This window comes from Balaenoptera physalus, assembly GCF_965194825.1.
Source record: "Balaenoptera physalus genome assembly, chromosome: 20".
In the NCBI taxonomy this organism is placed as follows: Eukaryota; Metazoa; Chordata; class Mammalia; order Artiodactyla; family Balaenopteridae; genus Balaenoptera; species Balaenoptera physalus.
In genome coordinates this window covers 23,172,562-23,190,995 of record NC_138901.1, presented here as the reverse complement: position 1 = coordinate 23,190,995, position 18,434 = coordinate 23,172,562, and the positions used below count along the sequence as shown (strand labels likewise).

Below are 18,434 nucleotides of genomic sequence, written 5' to 3'. Positions count from 1 at the left end.
GCAGCCCAATCCAGAAGATGCCCCCCAACCGCCAAGCCCACCCACGCGCCGGGATCGTGAGCGCTGTTCCCTGCCCGCGGGGTTCGTGGCAGGGATGTCACAGAGGCGGCGACATCACAGACGCCGGCGCCCCCGGCATCTCCACCGCCCTCCACAGCCCGCCACCAAAGAGCGCACTGGAGGCGGAGGGGCAGCAGCCACCAGCCCGCTCCCCGCCTTCCCGACGGAGCCTCGGTCAGCATGGGGGTGACAGGTGGGAGCGGGCGGGCGCGCGGCGAGGCGGGGCCGGGCGCGGAGGGAGGGCCGGGGCGGGAAAAGTGAAAGTGAGGGGCGGGGCGCCGGGGGCGGGTATCGGCCAGGGCCCCTGCCGGGCGCCTGAAAGGAAGGTCGACCCCAGCCAAAACCCTCGCGATCCCCGCGAGGATGAGGGGCGGTGCTACCCTGACCACCACACCCACCCAGCGTTGGCCCTGCGCGGTGCACAAGCGTGTGTGTACACACGTGCACACCGAGGGGTGGAGGCCGCGGACCCGGCGGGTTCTTGGAGGGCTTCAGGGTACCCAGAAAGAGCAGTGGCCCTGTGCCCAGAAACGACACATGAATTATCCCAAACTGCCGAGAACCACCCCCCAAATCAAATCAAGTTGTTCCTGGTTGATGCTTGGAGCTTTTGCAGGGAAAAGCAATCTGCTTCAACAGATGTTTACTGAGCGCATCCGTTGTGCTTTGCACTCTTCTCTGTACCAACGAGCAAAGATGTTTGCCCCTCAGGGCCCTGGATCTCCCAGGTTTCTAATAATGGGGGCTCAGATATCCCCCACCCCCGAAATGGAGGCTTTCTTCTCAGGACCTTCTCTCCCAGGAGGACATGGGCCAGCCTTCAAAACGTGCCAAGAACCAACTACCAGAGAGCAGCTTTCCTCCCCCCAACCCCCCCCCCCCGCGCCCCGTCCCAAATGCCTAAGGCAAACAAATTGATGCAGACAACTTAAATCACTCCTACAACATTTATTGCACCCCCTTCAGGACTTACTCTTTTTTTTCTTTTTCTTTTTTCTTTTTTCTTTTTTTTTCTCAGCAGAGAACAGTATTTTATTTTATAAATTTACTTATACATTTATTTATTTATTTATTTATTTATGGCTACGTTGGATCTTCATTGCTGTGCGTGGGCTTTCAGCGAGCAGGAGCTACTCTTCTTTGGGGCGCGCGGGCTTCTCATTGCAGTGGCTTCTCTTTGTTGTGGAGCGTGGGCTCTAGATGCATGGGCTTCAGTAGTTGTGACACGCAGGCTCAGTAGTTGTGGCTCCCGGGCTCAGTTGCTCCGCGGCATGTGGTATCTTCCCAGACCAGGGCTCAAACCCGTGTCCCCTGCACTGGCAGGCAGATTCTCAACCACTGCACCCCCAGGGAAGTCCTATTTTATTTTTTAATTGTATAATTGATTTACAATGTCATATTAGTTTCAGGTGTACAGCACAGTAGTTGTTATATATATATATTTTTCAGATCCTTTTCCCTTATAGGCTATTACAAAATGTTGAGTATACTTCCCTGTGCTATACAGTGAGTCCTTGTTGGTTATCTATTTTAATATATAGTAGTGTGTATATGTTATCCCTACCCCCCTGCCCCCGCTTTCCCTTTGGTAACCATAAGTTTGTTTTCCGTGCCTGTGAGTCTCTTTCTATTTTGTAAATAAGTTCGTTTGTATCTTTTATTTTTTTTAGATTCTACATATAAGTGATATCATATGATATTTGTCTTTCTTTATCTCTCTCACTTCACTTAGTATGATAATCTCTAGGTCCACCCATGTTGCTGCAAATGGCATTATTTCAGCCTTTTTAATGGCTGAGTAATATTCCATTATGTATATATATACCACATCTTCTTTATCCATTCATCTGTCCATGGATATTTAGGTTGCTTCAATGCCTTGGCTATTGTAAATAGTGCTGCAATGAACACTGGGGTGCATGTATCTTTTTGAATTAGAGTTTTCTCCAGATATATGCCCAGGAGTGGGATTGCAGGATCATATGGTAACTCTATTTTTAGTTTTTTAAGGAACCTCCATACTGTTCTCCATAGTGGTTGTACCAATTTACATTCCCACCAACAGTATAGGAGGGTTTCTTTTTCTCCACACCCTCGCTAGCATTTATTATTTGTAAGGGCTTAGTCTTGTGCTAGGCCAAGTCTGATGAGTTAACTAAAAATTAAAATGTAGGTTGGACAGCTAGGTTTATCCACTGAGATGACGACAATGGAGATTTGAGCTGTCAGGCATGAGTAGGATTTTGTCAGGAAAGAGACTTTCTGCATATCAGAAATAGCATGTGCAAAGGCACTGAGGCACAAAAGACCCTGCCATGCTCCAGGGTGTCTTGGGCTTGGGGCAAGGCAAGGAACTGGATACCAGGAGATGAAAAAAGAAGGCAGAGGTCAGACCATGCAGGATCTTTGAGGCCACCCTAGAGTCTGGACGTGAGCAGAGGCAGGGGTGATGCAGCAGCCTCACTCTGCAGTCATTGAGATGCCCAGGTTGGAGTGGGGATGGGGGTGGGGGGACATGGTTCAGTGGTCCATCTAGAGGCCTCAAGAAATTTCAGACAGCACAATGGTTAGCACCACAGGGTTTGGAGCCAGTCTGATTTGTGTTCAGGTCATGGTACTGCTCTTAAGAGCTGTGTGACTTGTGCAAGCTTCCTCATCTGTAAGAGGAGAGTCGTGGCCACCTGTGCATAGAGTGGCTCTGAGGATTGAATGTGTGCAAAGCACTCAGAACTGAGTTTTGAGGGGTAGTGAGTCCTGGGTTTGTGTTGACTTTGGTGTCGGAAGAGAAGGTCAGCAACAGCGGTGGTGGGAAGGTCAGAAGCTGGGGAAGTGAGAAGGTCACAAATGACCCAGGTCTCTAATTGGGGTGATAGGATGAAGGATGAATCAGGCAGAGAAGGTAATCGAGAGATGAGAGATTGGAAAGGAAGACAGGTCAGACATGCAGAACCGTGTTGGCCAGGCTAGAGTCTGGCCACCAGGGTGTGAGGTTGAGGTCAGAAATGGGGGATAAACCGCAGGGTTTGGCAGGGTGAGAGGGATAAGGAAACCATTTTTTTGCACAGACTTTTGTTGAGCATCCACGTTATGTCTGACTCTCTGTGTGGAGGATCAGAGATTCAAAGTGAGCAACCCACGCACCCGACCCACCTCTAATTGAGGGTCAGCAAGAAGCTGTGTGCTTAGATAGAAGTCCACAGGGTGGGGTGGGGGCAATTGGACGAGGAGTCCCTAGCTCAGCACCTCGAGGTAGAGTCTGGAAGGTCTTCAGGAAGAGGTGAATCCTGAGCAACGTCACAATAGGAAACAGGGGAATTCCAGGCTTTGACAAGGAATCCGTAGTGTTTTGGACAAGGTGAAGTTGAGGCCCTCTGAGGGAGAAATGTGTAATCAGTGATTGCAGTTTGAGTCTAGAACTCAGGAGAAGTGAGAGTAAGAAATAGAGATTGGAGGGTCTCCTGCGGTCACAGCCACAGGCTTGAAAGCTCCAAGGGGACAGAGACTGTGTATGTTCATCACTATCTCCTCCTCCCCTAGCACAGTGCCTGGCCAGTAGCTGGGGCTCAACATTTTCTTTTAACTTTATCAGAGAAATATATGCATGTGGTTAAATAGTACTGAAGAGCTTATTCAGGGATGAGAAACAAGAATCCCCTATACCACACACCCCCAGCCTCACTCCTCAGAGCAACCACTCTTGTTTCACGTGAACAGTTTTTCTGCCTAGTTCCCTTCTTATCTCTCTACAAGCTCACAGGCTTTTTCTTGGTTTATCAGCTCTAGACATTACCACTTTCTTGCTCTAATGGCACCACCCTCCCCCATCCTCCCAACTTCAATTGTTTTTAGATATGCTGATAACCTTTGTAAATTTAATATACTTATATCTTTATTTTTTTAATCAACTTTAGAGAATATCTTTTGACACCACACATAGTAAGATGAAGTTTTTAGTGACCCTACCTTTCCCTTCAGCTTTCCTCCCTGCCTTACACCTCCCAAAGCCTCTAACCTGTATTTTTTTTTTAATATCAAGGTTGGTAACATTCATATTGTCCCATAACCATAATTATGTTTTCCAGATTTTGTTTATATATTGATTCTAAAAGTTGAAAGTTAATAAACAGGATTTACCTTATTGTGACTACATAACAACTGTTCACTGCAGGACCAGAAAAGGTAACACAACTACCTTTTCTTTCTCATGCAGCTTTTTGTTTTTCCTGGAGTTTTTAGTGGCCTTTTCCTTGTACTCTTTGCTTTTATTATAGTCTTTGTTTCCTTCAACCTCTACATCTAGCCAACTACCTTGTCAGGTCTTCTTTATTTCAGAGACCTACTGCCCAGGATCCTCTATTCTCCTGCACCAATGTGTACTGGTTGTAGGCCTCTATACAGTTAACATCTGGGACTTAGCTTCTTTCCGGAGATGGACACACTATTTCATTTCTGACTCTCTTGTTTTACACCTTTATTTTGCTTTAGCACAGCCTCAAACAACTTCCCAAAAAAAAAAAAAAAAAAGAGGAGGTAAATTTTCTGAGTTTTCCATGACTGAAATGATAGTTGGGCTGGATATAAAATTCTAGGTTAAAAACCATTTTCCTCAGAAATTTTAAAGACAACCTTTGTTGCTAACTCTGCTGCCAATATGATTCTCCTCCCCTTGTAGGTGACTTGTTTTTCCACTTAGAAACAATTAGGAATCCTTTGTTCTTGGTGCAATGAACTTTTACAGCAAAGATCTTTTGACATCTGTAGTGTTGGGCATTCAGTGAACCCTTTTAAGCCAATGACATCCTTCAGCTCAGGGAAATATTGATTTCTCTTTTCTTCTCCATCTTCTCCATTCTTTCTGAATCCCCTTTCTATAACCCAGAATTAGATTTCCTTTTAACTTTATTTTATTTATTTATTTTTGGCTGCATTGGGTCTTCATTGCTGCGCGTGGGCTTTCTCTAGGTGCGATGAGTGGGGGGCTGCTCTTCGTTGCGGTGTGCAGGCTTCTCATTGCAGTGGCTTCTCTTGTTGCGGAGAACAGGCTCTAGGCACGTGGGCTTCAGTAGTTGTGGCTCGCGGGCTCTAGAGCGCAGGCTCAGTAGTTGTGGCACACAGGCTTAGTTGCTCTGCGGCATGTGGGATCTTCCCGGACCAGGGCTCAAGCCCATGTCCCCTGCATTGGCAGGCAGATTCCTAACCACTGTGCCACCAGGGAAGCCCTAGATTTCCTTTTGATCCTTTTCTCTCACATTGTCTTGATATTTTGGTTCTACTTTCTAGGAATATTCTCTGTATTTTATTTTCCAATTCTATTTGCCAAAAAGCTCTTTCTTAATTCTTTTAAAATAGTATCCTGTTCTTGTTTTCTGGATGCAATATATTGTTGAATATCTTCATTTCTGAATCTCTGAAGATGATTAGAGTTTTTAAGTTTCCTCAAGTTTCTCAAATTACCTCTGGTACTCTGGAGTGCTTTTTTCTCTTGGTCTGTCACTCCTATGTTAGCAGTTTTCTCAAATGCCTGGTGATGCTTGGTTGTTCATATGTAATAGTGAAATCATAAAAAGCTGTTTGGGAACCTATGACTTCAGGAGCGTATTGCCTGGCAGATGTCACTTTAGGGTGACCAGACAGGAATCAGACATATCTCTGGCTGGTTCAAGAAGACCAACAAAATTGATAAATCTCCAGCCAAAATGAACAAGAAAAAAAGAAAGACAAAAATTACTAGCATGAGGAATGAAAGAGGTGACATCACTACAGATTCTGTAGATATGAAAAAGATAACAAGAGAATATTAGGAACAAATTGTGCCAATAAATTTGACAACTTAGGTGAAATGGATAAATTCCTTTAAAAAAAATTACACACTCCAAAAGCTGACTCAAGAAAAATAGATATTCTGGGGATGGATAGTGTTGGTTGCACAACAATGTGAATGTACTTAATGCCACTGAACTGTATACTTAAAAATAGTTTTAAAAGGGCAATTTATGTTATATATATTTTACCACAATAAAAAAGAAGAAATAGATAGGCTAAATAGCCCTGTATCTATTTTTGAAAGTTGAATTTGTAATTAAAAATCTTCACACAAGGAAAGTCCAGGCCCAGGTCCACAAGCTTCATTTGTGATTTCTACCAAACATAAGAAGAAATAGTATCAATTTTACACAAATTGTTTCAGAAAATTGAAGAGGGGTTACTTCTCAACTCATTCTATGAGGCCAGCATATCAAAACCTAACAAAGACATAATAAGAAAAGAAAATTACACACCAATATACCTCGTGAACATGTATGTGAAAATCCTTTTTGAAAGTTAGCAAATCAAATTCAACGATGTATAAAAAGATAGTACATCATGATCAAATGAGATTTATCCCAGGAATGCAAGATTGAGTTAACATCTAAAAAAATCAATTTAGGGCTTCCCTGGTGGCGCAGTGGTTAAGAATCTGCCTGCCAATGCAGGGGACATGGGTCCAAGCCCTGGTCCGGGAAGACCCCACATGCCATGGAACAACTAAGCCCATGCGCCACAACTACTGAGCCCATGTGCCACAACTACTGAAGCCCACAAGCCTAGAGCCTGTGCTCCTCAACAAGAGAAGCCACTGCAATGAGAAGCCCACGCACCACAACGAAGAGTAGCCCCCACTCACCACAACTAGAGAAAGCCCGCGTGCGGCAATGAAGACCCAACGCAGCCATAAATAAATAAAAAAATAAATTTTTTTAAAAAATCAATTTATTTCACCATAAACAAATTATAAAAGAATTATTAACAGAATAATATGTAACATATGTTAACATAATATATGCTATATATAACTTACATAATATATTAACAGAATATAAAAGAAAAACCATATGATAATCTCAATAAATTCAGAAAAATCATCAGATAAAATCCAACATCCCTTCCTATTTAAAAATTAAGTAAACTAGGAATAGAAGGGAACTTCCTCAACCTGACAAAGGGCATCTATGAGAAAAATTATAACATTATACCTCATGGTGAAATACTGAACGTTTTCCCCCTAAGCTCAGGAGCAAAGCAAGGATGTCCACTCTCAATTCTCTTCAACATCTTACTGGAGATTATTCTCAGTGCAATAAGGCAAGAAAAGAAAATTAGAGACATCCAAGGTGGGAACGAAGAAGTAAGACTGTGTTGAGTCACGAACATTATTGTTTACATAGAAAACCCTATGGAGGGCTTCCCTGGTGGTACAGTGGTTAAGAATCCGCCCGCCAATGCAGGGGACACGGGTTTGAGCCCTGGTCCAGGAAGATCCCACATGCCACAGAGCAACTAAGCCCGTGCGCCACAACTACTGAGCCTGTGCTCTAGAGCCCACGAGCCACAGCTACTAAGCCCGCATGTCACAACTACTGAAGCCCCACGCCTAGAGCCCGTGCTCCGCAACAAGAGAAGCCCGCACACCGCAATGAAGAGTAGCCCCCGCTCACCACAACTAGAGAAATGCCAGGCGCAGCAATGAGGACACAACACAGCCAAAAATAAATAAATAAAATAAATAAAAATTAAAAAAAAAAAGAAAACCCTATGGAATCTAAAAAAAGTTACTAGAACTAATAAGATTTTAGGATGGTTACAGGATACAAGATCAATACATTTCTATATAATAGCAACCCACAATTGGAAATTGAAATGATTTCATGCACTACAGAATGTCACTTGAATCCCTAATAGAACATCCCCAAGTTGGGTACAGAGGCCCCAAGTTGGGTACAGAGGCCCCAAGTTGAATCAACCTCAGACTTTTGCTTCCATCCCCCAGTGCTGCAATGAGGTTTACACCATAATAATTTCTCCCCTTCTATCCATATTCAGTTGCTGTTTATGGAAGGGTTAAGGCTGCAGGTGTTGATTAAATTTCCCAGGGAAACTTTGTAAAGCAAGCAAAAGAAGGCTCTGAGGTCAGAAGCCTGAGGAATAGCAGCACTTGGGGCAGGTAGAATTGCAGAGGAAGAGAGATGTGGGGAGAAAGCCAAGGGATGGTCGAAGGAAGCATGGTGGTCAAGGAGGTGATGGGTTCTGAAGAGACCACTGAGCCCACCACTGTGAGCCTGTCCCTGGTGTACTCTTAGCCCACTCTGGATCCCAGGCCCAGGCTGAACATGGAGGAAGCCAAATCCCAGGAACAGCACCAGCCATGCAAGGACACTCTCCAGCCTCTACATCTCTAGGGAGAGGCCACAGCACACTCTAATCCTTCTGGTCTAATCCTGGGAGCAATTCTTCTCAGCCAGAGCCAAGGCTGTCACTTCCTGCCACACTCCAAGTTCGTAGGGACCCAGCTTGCCCATTGCCATGATGGCCCCACCATCAACTTCTATCCAGTACGCTGGGGAGCAGAGAACGGGACAGCCTGGTGGCCCCTATCCCCAAAAGATGAAAAAGAAGCTTCTGCAATAAAAGATACAAGCTTCCAGGAAGGGGACTGGGGCTCCCTCCCCAAGGGAGTCAGTCTCTCCTGCAGAGGATGATTGGAGCTCATAAATAACCAGATGGGTGTCAGCATCACCTCAAACCAAGCACCTGGGGTGAGAACTCTGGCCCAGAGTTGGAGATAGATGACCCAAGGGTGTGATGGTGTGAGAAGCCAGGGGAAGAGAGGACAGATTTCAGGGCAGGAGAGGCCAGGGTTAGAGTGAGTGGCAAATCTGAAGCCTGGCCAGAGAGAGTGGAGAAAGGGGGCAGAGGGGGCAGGAATGGAGAAAGATGAAGTTCATCTGGGGTGTGATGGGGAACCCCACACAGTTGTAGGCTCCAGGGTAGGACGGCATGTGGGACAGGGGAGTAAAGAGTTTCTTGAGTGAAATCTGCATTCAGGTCCTGACTTCCTGAATGATCAGCTGAGGGACTTTGGGCAAATGAACCTCTTCTCATTTTGTGTGTTGAATCAATGAGCTAAAGCATATAAAGTGCACCACACAATACCTGGGCTAGAAGCCCTCAATGAACGGAAGTGACCACTGTTACTATTCGCCCTAATGGAGGACAGTGATGGATCACGGAAGGTGGAGGGAGCAGACGTGGAGGATAGGGCTGGTGACCCTGGCAAGGGAGGGGGAGGAGACGAGGGGCAGGATGGGCGAGGGGATGGCACATGGGCTTAGGTGAGGGACAGGGAGGGAGGGGGTAGCTGGAGCAGAGCCACCAGCCCGGGCTCCAGAACCCCTCAGGGACTGTCCCCGCCCTCACCTCCTTCTCCCTGCCAGGTGCCAATGGATTTCCCTGCTGTGACAAGGAGTCGGTGGACATTGTCGATACACAGTGAGAACTAGTCCCCCCATCATCGTAGGACCTCTCCCCAGCCCTCCAAGATCACCAACCCTCACTGGCTGCCATGGCTGTGAAGTTTTCATGTGTACCCACCCAGGATCTCCCTCTATCTTGCCCGTTTCCAAAATCTCCCCAAGGGCAGTATCCAGGCCAAAAGGCAGCAGGGGCAGGGCGTACTATTCTCCTCTGCTTCTGCCCCCAGCCCCTGACGTTGGAGGAGGACTGAGGGGTGGTGGGGCACACCCAAGACATGGATGGGACCTGACCCCTTAGAGCTGCATTTCTCTGAGGACAGAGCTGTCCAAGGGAAGGGTGGGCAGTTGCCTAAAGACGGAGAGGGGTCACAGTGGCTGAGCGCTGAGGGCAATGGCCAAGATGACAGCAAAATACCAACAAGAACCAAGGGCACCCTCCATATACACCCCTGCATTTCAGATCTGCCAAGCTGAGAGCGGGCAGGTCCCGGAGAGGGCGTTGCTCTGGGCTTTTCCCTCTGTGGGGAGCCGCTTTCAAGGGCGCTGACTCACTGGAATTCTGGATTAAAATGAAGATTCCTGGGCCTCACCTCCAACCAACTGTATCCCTCTTTGTGGGTGGCGGGGGGCAACTTGGCCAGCTCTCTAGGCGCTTCCTGAACTCACTGAAGTTTGAGAATGAGTCTGGAATTCTTGGTGGGAGTGGGCACAGACAGGGGAGTGAGCTTAGGGCATCTTGCCAGCTCGTGTACAAGGCAGGGGGCCTTAAGGGCTCCAGACACCGTCCCCTGAAGCCACCCCATGGAGCCCTGTCACCCACTCTGTCTCCTTCTGTCTTAGGGGTGGCATAAACCAAAACCAGTTCCAACCAATACAAGAGGAAGATGACATGGAGGTAATAATGGGCAGCATCACATCTTATGGGGAGGTGGGAGGCCAGGGGCAGGGCTCTTTGGGGCCCGTCTTCTCTAAAGCCCGACCAGCCCCTACCCTGGACAATTCTGGGACCCTAGCACCAGGCCAGTGTCGGCACGAGCGCGCACACCCGCCCTCACCAGCTGCCCACACCGCCTCCCTGCCCTAGGCAGGTCACTTGGAAGAGGCAAGTGTGGGAAAGGAAGTGAGAAGAAGCACGAGGGGGGCAGGGCAGGGAATGGGTGACGGGGAGGACTTTGGGGGGCAGGCGCCTCCTCAGCTTTCTGTTGAAACCTTTCAGCTGGAGAAAGAATTGCTAGAGCTGGAGCCCCCAGACAAAGAAGTCCTGCGCCTAGACCCAGAACTGGAGCTGGAACGGAAGCCCAAGCCTTTCCCGCAGCCAGAGATGCGCCCGCTTCTCATGCTCAAGCCCGAGGCCAAGCTGGACACAGAGCCCAAGCTGAAGGTTGTTAACTTGGAACCCTTCAGTGAAGACCCTGAGCCACAGGGGCATAAGACAGAGTCACTCCATCCCTACATGGAAGGGCTAACGCAGCAGGACATCAGCCGATGGAGTATGAGGTCAAACTCCAGCTACCTGAGTACCACAGAGGAGGACCCGGTGTCCACCGACCACCGCTCCCTCTGTGTGCAGACCTCCAAACACCTCTTCTGGGCAGACAAGTTCATCCAGGCCTCAGAACACAGCCTGCAACAGGCTATCAGCATGCAGCCCATCAAGGAGAGCACAAAAGAGACCGCCTGCCACCCAGACCAGCCGTCGGCCCCCAAGGACACTGTGTGCTCCAAGAAGCAGAGCCAGGCCCCCAGTGCCCAGCCAGCTCTTTCAGACAAAGTCTCCCAGCAGCCTCCAAGCCCCCAGCCGTCCCCCTCCCCACAAACCATCAGCCTGGCAGAGTTGATCAACGTCACATCTTCCCTGGCCATGGCCTCCTCCAGCAGGATGGACTTGCCCAATTTGGGGCATGTGATCAAAGCCCCCCTCCAGATGGCCATGACGCCTTCCACAGAGCCCACTGTGGATCACACTGCCCAGCCCACCGTGGAAGAGCCAGAGCAGGAAAACCTCACTAAGGATGTGCTAGAGAAGCCACCAGAGGAACCACTAGAAGCCAGGGAGCCGCAGGATGCTTCAAAGCAGGAAGACAAGCACTTCCCTCACCCTTACCTTGACTTCAGCAAGCCAGGGTTCAAGAGGGCCACCATTGAAGGGGAAGTGAAGTTTCTCCAGCCCCCAAACATGTCCCCTCAGCCGCAAGGAGCTGGGAAAGAGTAAGTGAGGCTGGCCCAAAGCTCCCCCAGGAGGGGGCTGTGTTATGATGTGCAGGTGGCCCCATTCCTCACACAGCCAGGTGGGGGTGGGGACAGTGGAATGAGGGACTGGCTGGGGGATGGGTGGGCTGTGATGTCTCAACCTCAGTGACCTCATAACGGCTGCTGGAAACAAGATTACGGTGGGCTGAGGCACAGTGCCAAGGCCAGGGCTGGAGGCCTGGGAACCATGGAGGGTAAGCGCTCCAGGGCAGGGGCAAGGACCTGGGTTCAAAGAGGGAACTAGAATGTCATCCTAGCGTCAGGAGGCTTCTCACCCAGAGTATAGACAGCCTCACCCTCACTGGAAATGCTCAGGCTAGTGTCTTCCCTACTGAGAACCCGATGGCCCCAGCCCTGGGCCCAGGACACCTCCATCAAGCCAGGAATGAGGAAACGGGGCTCCCCAGCACCCCGTGCTTCCTGGTGTTGAATGAACACAACAGAACACCAGCCGCCCATCAGCATGGCAGGAAGAGGCCCTCTTAGCCCCAGGGCCTTCCTCGGAGAGGCCTCTGGGCTCACCCCTCTCTTTTGACCTTCCCACCAAAGCCCAAGTGACACTCTCTCTTTTGCATTGCAGTTCGGGAGGGAGTCCATTATTGCTGAAAATCCATTTTAAGCTGTCGTCCCCCACTTCCCCAGAGAAGACTAGACAACACCAGTAAAGCCTCCATTGCTGGCCCCCGGCTCAGACTTTTTGTGCAAATGCTCCTGGACCAGTGAACTCCTCTGGCTGCGGCATCCTGGTCTCGATTTTTTTAGGGATGCCACCCCCACTGTAGCTACCCCAGCAGCCCCTGCCCCCTGAGGGCTCTGCCAGCCCTGTTTTGTGCCTGCTCACTCCCCATGGCTGGTCCCACTTCCCCTGCACCTAGCCGGACCTCCCAGCCAGCAGCAGACTCATGACTAGGGCAGGCCTCAGTGGTGCCCTTTCTGGGGCTTCTGTTTCTTAGATGTAAAAGGGGGCATGTTGGGATCGCCTGAGGCGAGAGCCTGCTGGGAGTGGGGCTGGGCAGGTGAGAAGTCTTCTGGAAGGAGTTCTTCCTGCTTCTCTCCATGGGGAAGGCCTGGCATGGGAAAGGGGTGGTGTCCAGGGCTTGAAGGAGGGCAAGAATGAAGCTAAAGGATTGGTCCTCCAGGGGCCACCGCCTTGAGTCCGAGGTACCTCCAGCGTAGGGGAGAGCCCATGTGTAATGATGCACTTCTGCATGCAACCCAGACACACACACACACACACACACACACACACACACACACACACACACACCCCAGCAGCTGACCAGCATGTTACACATACAGATAGTCACATGACATAACCACATGCAGACCGAGGAAGTATGTTCCACACATGCCGTGCACACAGGCACACACAAACACAGTACCTGTGACCCAGACACATGCACACAAACGCACAAGCCTCCCCACGGCGGGGGAGGACAGGCAATGTGGAGAAGCTTCTGGAAGAGGAGATGGCAGCAAAGGAGGGAAGAGAACTTGGAGTGCAGGGATGGACATGGGCAGGAAGAGAGAAGTTGGGGAGGAAGAGAAGGGGAGGCAGCACCGAGGCTTGGGACCTGGTAAGCCTTGAGACCTACTCTGGGCCAAGGCTCCCCGTGCAGTGAAAGCTCCACCTTGCAGATCCTCAGAATCCTGCCCTGCCTTGAGATGGGGCTGAGGAGGCAGGTGCCCAGGGCCTGGGAGAATGGGATTAGGAAGGGGTGAGCAGTTAAGAATGGGCCAGGGCCAGAGAAGGGGGCAGGAGGCTGGAAAGAAGGATGAAGAAGAGACCCAGAGGTGAGTGTCTGGGGAGGAGCTGGGCCAGAATGGTCATCTGGCTGTTGGGATGCCTCTTCCCAGAGTATTTTGTTAATGTGGTTTGTGGGTTTGCATCATTTGGAGGAAGGGCTTCTTCCCTCCCGGGGGTCCTGGGGTAAGGTGGGCCACAGCCCCAACTTGGCTAGATCCCACCCTCCCACGCCTTGACTTGGGGCCTCTGGGACCTGCTTCTCCCCTGGGTCTCAGCCATCCTGTTAGCTTCCAAGTGGAGTCACAAATGTACATGCCTTAAGGGAGGCAGAAATGCAAAAGACAAAAACTGCAGGTACCCCAGCAGAGAGGAGCAGGCCAGTGGTGAGGGAGAAGGGCACCCCTGCCAAAAGTTGTTAAGATCCACCCCAAAGCCAGCCTGGGGACTGCGGACCTGGGACATTGGACCAGCCTCCGAGCCTGTGACTGCCTTTCAGGCAGCAGAGGATGGAAGACCAAGATATCACCATCGGCAAAGAGAACATCCAGGTGACGAGGGCAGGGGGAAGGTCCGCCACTCCTCCAAACTACTGCCCCAGGAATCCCCCAGGGAGAGGACTGTGGGTGCAGGCTGGCGGGGGCGGGGCAGGTCCTGGGAGGGGAAGCTGTGCACCCACAGGTCTGGTCTCAGGTCCCCTGGAGTCTGAGTACTCAAGTGGGCTGGGCCCCTCGGTCCTGTCTTCTTCCTGCCTCCAAGGCCTCCACAGAAGCCTCAAAGACTGCTCGCACGAGACCCAGGAGAGGAGCAGGGGAGGAGGCCGCAGCAGCGCGTACCCTGCTGACCCAGACAGAAGCAGCAGCGGCCACAGCCACGGGCTGAGCAGCCCTCCCAGGGCGCGAGGGAGTTCAAGGGCCTTGCAGCCACCCGTATAGTACAGACAGGCCCAAGCGCTGGGTCTGAGAAGTGAGGGCAGGGACTGAGGCCAGGCCTGGGGTGCTGGGTTTGGGGAAAGGCCTGCCTGGCCCTGGCATCTCTCTGCAGCAGGTACAAAAGCCTTTCCAGCTTCCTTCTCGCGAGGCGGCTTTGCAGACAAGAACCTGCTACCCCTGACACCCGGGGAACTGGCAGGTGAGGGCCTCAGGGCTGGGAGCAGGGAGGAAAACTAGGGGGTGCTCCGAGCAGAATACAATGGAGTTGCCTGCCCAGAGGCTGGGGACACAGTGAGAAGCCAGTGATTGTGTTGTAACCTCTCCATGCCAGCCTAATTTGCTCATCTCTGCAATCCCAAGGCTTGTTGCTCTGTGTGTGTGTGTGTGTGTGTGTGTGTGTGTGTGTGTGTGAGTGAAGGAGGGAAGGAGGGATGGGATTGGTGGATAGCAAGGTATTTGGATGGTGGATGGACGGATGGTGGATGGATGAACAGGATGAAAGGAAGAAGGGAAACTGGGAGAAAGGATGGAAAAAAAGAATCTGAGGTCCCTGCCCCGCTGGGGTTTGGAGCTGTGGGAGTAGGGATGGAAGGAATCATTTCCACATTTGGGGGCCCCAGTGTCCCTGCAAAGATCATGCCCTGATACTGGTAGGGGCCCCTCGAAGCAGAATCATTCTATTCATCATCAATAATTTTCAGTGCCTACTACAAGCCAGGTGCCAGCAGGGCTCCTGGAGCCTCTGGGCATCGTAGCTCCAGAGCCAGACTGCCCGAGTCCAAAGCCCAGCATTGCCCCTACTGGTGGTGTGGCCTTGGACGTGAGTTATTTTGTTTGTTTTTGTTGTTGTTGTTGTTGTTTGGGGTTTTTTTCCATAGGATCGCTAGAATGATTTAATATTTATAGATCCTTAGAATTGCAACAGATATACAGTAACATAGGGGTAGCAAGCTACAAGTCTTGGACCAGGTCCAGCATTTGGCCTCTTTTTGTACTGCCTGTGAGCTGAGAATGGTCATTACAATTTTTTTATGTTACATATATTTTATCTATTTTTTTAACATCTTTATTGGAGTATAATTGCTTTACAATGTTGTGTTCCTTTCTGCTGTACAACAAAGTTAATCAGCTATATGTACACATTAAAAATATGGAACGGGGCTTCCCTGGTGGCGCAGTGGTTGGGAATCTGCCTGCCAATGCAGGGGACAGGGGTTCGTGCCCTGGTCTGGGACGATCCCACATGCCGCGGAGCGGCTGGGCCCGTGAGCCGCAGTTGCTGAGCCTGCGCGTCTGGAGCCTGTGCTCCACAACAAGTGAGGCCGCGACGGTGAGAGGCCCGCGCGCCGCGATGAAGAGTGGCCCCCGCTTGCCGCAACTAGAGAAAGCCCTCGCACAGAAACGAAGATCCAACACAGCCATAAATAAATTTTTAAAAAAAATTTTAAAAAAAATATATGGAACGCTTCATGAATTTGCGTGTCATCCTTGCACAGGGGCCATGCTAATCTTCTCTGTATCATTCCAATTTTAGTGTATGTGCTGCCGAAGCAAGCATGTTGTCGTTTTTAAAATATTTATTTATTTATTTGGCTGCACCGGGTCTTAGTCGCGGCACGCGGGATCTTCGTTGCCACGTGCGGGAATCTTCACTGCAGCATGCGGGATCTTTAGTTGCTGCACGCAGGATCTAGTTCCCTGACCAGGGATTGAACCTGGGCCCTGAGTTCAGTTTTTGGACATGAGAATTGAACGGACACTTAACAAGTGCCAAAACACAGCAGCCACTGTTCTCCATTAAGTTATAATGCACGGGGGGTTGGTGAACCCAAGTCCTCAGTCCCATCTGAGCTAGAGTGGGTGAATCTCAGGGTTCCTGTGCCTGTGGTTCACCTTGCACACCTGCTCCCCTCCCCACCCTCAGCGTTCCAGGATGTCTTCAAACTGTTCAGCTCCAGCCCGACAGGCACCATGGACATGCGCAGCAGAAAGCTGCCCAGTGCCATGTGGGTGTCCAGCTGAGCCCGCAGGAGATGTGTGAGGTTCTGCGGCAGGCAGACTTGGATGGTGGGTGACCCTGTCCCTGCCCTCCTCTCCTCTCCCACCTCTAGCCCTGAAGAACGCCTCCCTTGCCCACAAAATCCTGGGCCTGGTCCTATTCTAAAGTCCCCTCTTCCAGGAAGCCTGCCCTGAACAACACACCTATCCCGGAGCCCCTAAACATTCCTGCTGTGATAATCATCCTGACTTGGGGCTCCCAAGGGCAAGGGCTATTTCTCCCCCACTCAACCTGGGACAACGCTTGGCCAGAGGCAGGACTGGATGCTCTATGCCTCGAACTGCTGGCAAGCCCCTAACACATATGCAGAGTAGGGCTTTGGCAGGGGGTAGGCACCTACAGCCCCCACTCCTTTCTCTCTTCCCAGGTGATGGAACCGTAAGCTTCAAAGACTTCCTGGGTGTCCTCACTGACAGCCACCGACTCGCTCAGTGCTTGGGTGAGGGGCAAGGCTGGTGGGGCAGGAGTGGATCTGGCCAGGGGGAGGCTCTTCCTTACCTGCCCCCATGTTCTCTGCCCCTAGGCAAGGTGAGGAACAGCCGGGTCTGTGGTCCCCAGGGCTTGCAAACCCTGTTCTTAGAGATGCTGTTCAAGTTGATGAGTCTGGGCTTTGTGCCCTTCAAGTCGGTACAGGAGGTGATGAGGTGGGCACAACTGGACCCAGCTTCAGGGCCCAAGATGGGGGGAGCAGACTCTGCCCCTGCAGGAGTCCCCAGATGTCCCTGCCCCAGAGACGGGAGCCCTGAATTCTGGGTCAGTTTCCTGGGCCCCAACTTGCCCCCCAGACCAAAGTGGCTTTCTGTCCTGCTTTGGTTTCCCCACCGGTGAGATGGAGAGGACTGGGGGAGGCGGTGTCTGAGGCGGCTACCCACTTTCCTCCTTCAAGCTACTACTACAAGAAGCAGCGGTCTCTGCGGCCGAACTCGAACTGGAAGGGCGGGTCCGGCGGCCACGGCCGCACCTCGCGCTCTCAGGCGGGCCTCGCGATCTTCTGCCAGGCCGCGCACCTTAGCGGCCTTTCCAGTGCCGAGTTGGCGTGCTCGCTGCACGGACTGCACAAAGCGGGTGCGCCCCGGGCTGGGCGGGGACCTGCGGGACTGGGGACTCTCTCTCAGGACCCGCTCTCAGAACTGGCCGTTTCTTTTCCTCCTACCGGCTTCCTCGCTCCAGGTGCGCGCAGCGCCTACTCCCAGATACCTAACCTGAACGGGCGGACGCAGTCAGAATTCCACACGCGGAACCGAACCCCGCGCCCAGACGTCCGACTTCCCAAGTCCTACCAGCCCAGCCAACCCAAGCGCCGGCCCAACGGTGGGCGGCTCAGCCAAGGTGAAAGTCTAAAGAGGCAGGGCCAGCGGGTGGGGCCGGGTCATGCAGATAAGGGGCGGGCCATGTGAGGGACCGAGAGCATAGGGGCGGGGCAGACGGACCGGGGGCGGGGCAGACAGACGGGGAGGGGAGGGGCAGGCGAAGAGTGGAAGAAGAACTCCAAGAAATTGGGACCTGACTGGCGGAGATGCAATAAATCACTCAAGGGCGCGACTAAGGATACGGCGGGGCGTAAGAAAACGAGGCCGGGGACCCAGGTAGGAGGGGGGACTGACGGAAATGGGGCGGGGCCGGCAGAAAGGTGGACTGAGGTGGAGCTAATCCTGCGTCTCTAACCCGAGCAGCAGGCTTGATCGTCTCCACGCCCCCTCCGCGCTTCCGCAGGGTTCGTGGGCCAGACGCTAGGGTATACGCGCCCTTCGAAGCTGGCTCCCTCCCCACCAACTCTAGTGCAGAAGCAGCCCTTCTCCTTTCCAGCCTGTTTGCAGAGACCTGCTATGAAGAACTTGTACAAGTAAAGCGTTTGCTGAGCGAAAACAGGTTGCGCTTGGTGGGGGCGGGCACGGAGCGGGACGCGGATCTTTTGCAAACGTCTTTATTAATCTTGTATAAAAATAAGGTCCACGGGGAGTGCCCGGAGTTGGGGCGGGGTGGGGGGTGGAGGGGGCGCGAGGTTGCACTTTATAAGTTACAGGCCAGGCTCCGGCTGAGGCTAAGTATGGCTATTGGGGGAAGAGGGGTGCTGCAAGCAGCATTTGGGGGGAGGGGCC

At 51.5% G+C, this 18,434-nt stretch overlaps 2 protein-coding genes across 2 annotated transcripts; both read left to right on the top strand.

Annotated features, from left to right (window-relative positions):
- The first annotated feature begins 9,244 nt into the window (after positions 1-9,244).
- On the top strand, positions 9,245-14,331 carry SPATA32 (spermatogenesis associated 32). The gene is made up of 4 exons (XM_082442417.1): positions 9,245-9,366; positions 10,191-10,245; positions 10,567-11,558; positions 12,181-14,331. Exons 2-4 carry the CDS (start codon positions 10,240-10,242, stop codon positions 12,263-12,265), a joined length of 1,083 nt encoding a protein of 360 aa, XP_082298543.1. The 5' UTR covers positions 9,245-9,366; positions 10,191-10,239; the 3' UTR covers positions 12,266-14,331.
- LOC309651224 (uncharacterized protein) lies at positions 13,333-18,260 on the top strand (the record flags this gene model as incomplete). The annotated part of the gene is given in 9 exon segments (XM_082443667.1): positions 13,333-13,394; positions 13,844-13,895; positions 14,104-14,176; positions 14,329-14,475; positions 16,201-16,260; positions 16,263-16,343; positions 16,703-17,079; positions 17,082-17,664; positions 18,049-18,260. Coding segments are annotated over 9 exon segments (1,569 nt in total). The 3' UTR covers positions 18,183-18,260.
- Between the last annotated feature and the right edge of the window lie 174 nt (positions 18,261-18,434).

Coding starts and splice junctions, on each gene's coding strand:
- SPATA32 (XM_082442417.1), top strand. Junction 11,559..12,180: donor CCGCAAGGAGCTGGGAAAGA/GTAAGTGAGGCT, acceptor TTTGCATTGCAG/TTCGGGAGGGAGTCCATTAT.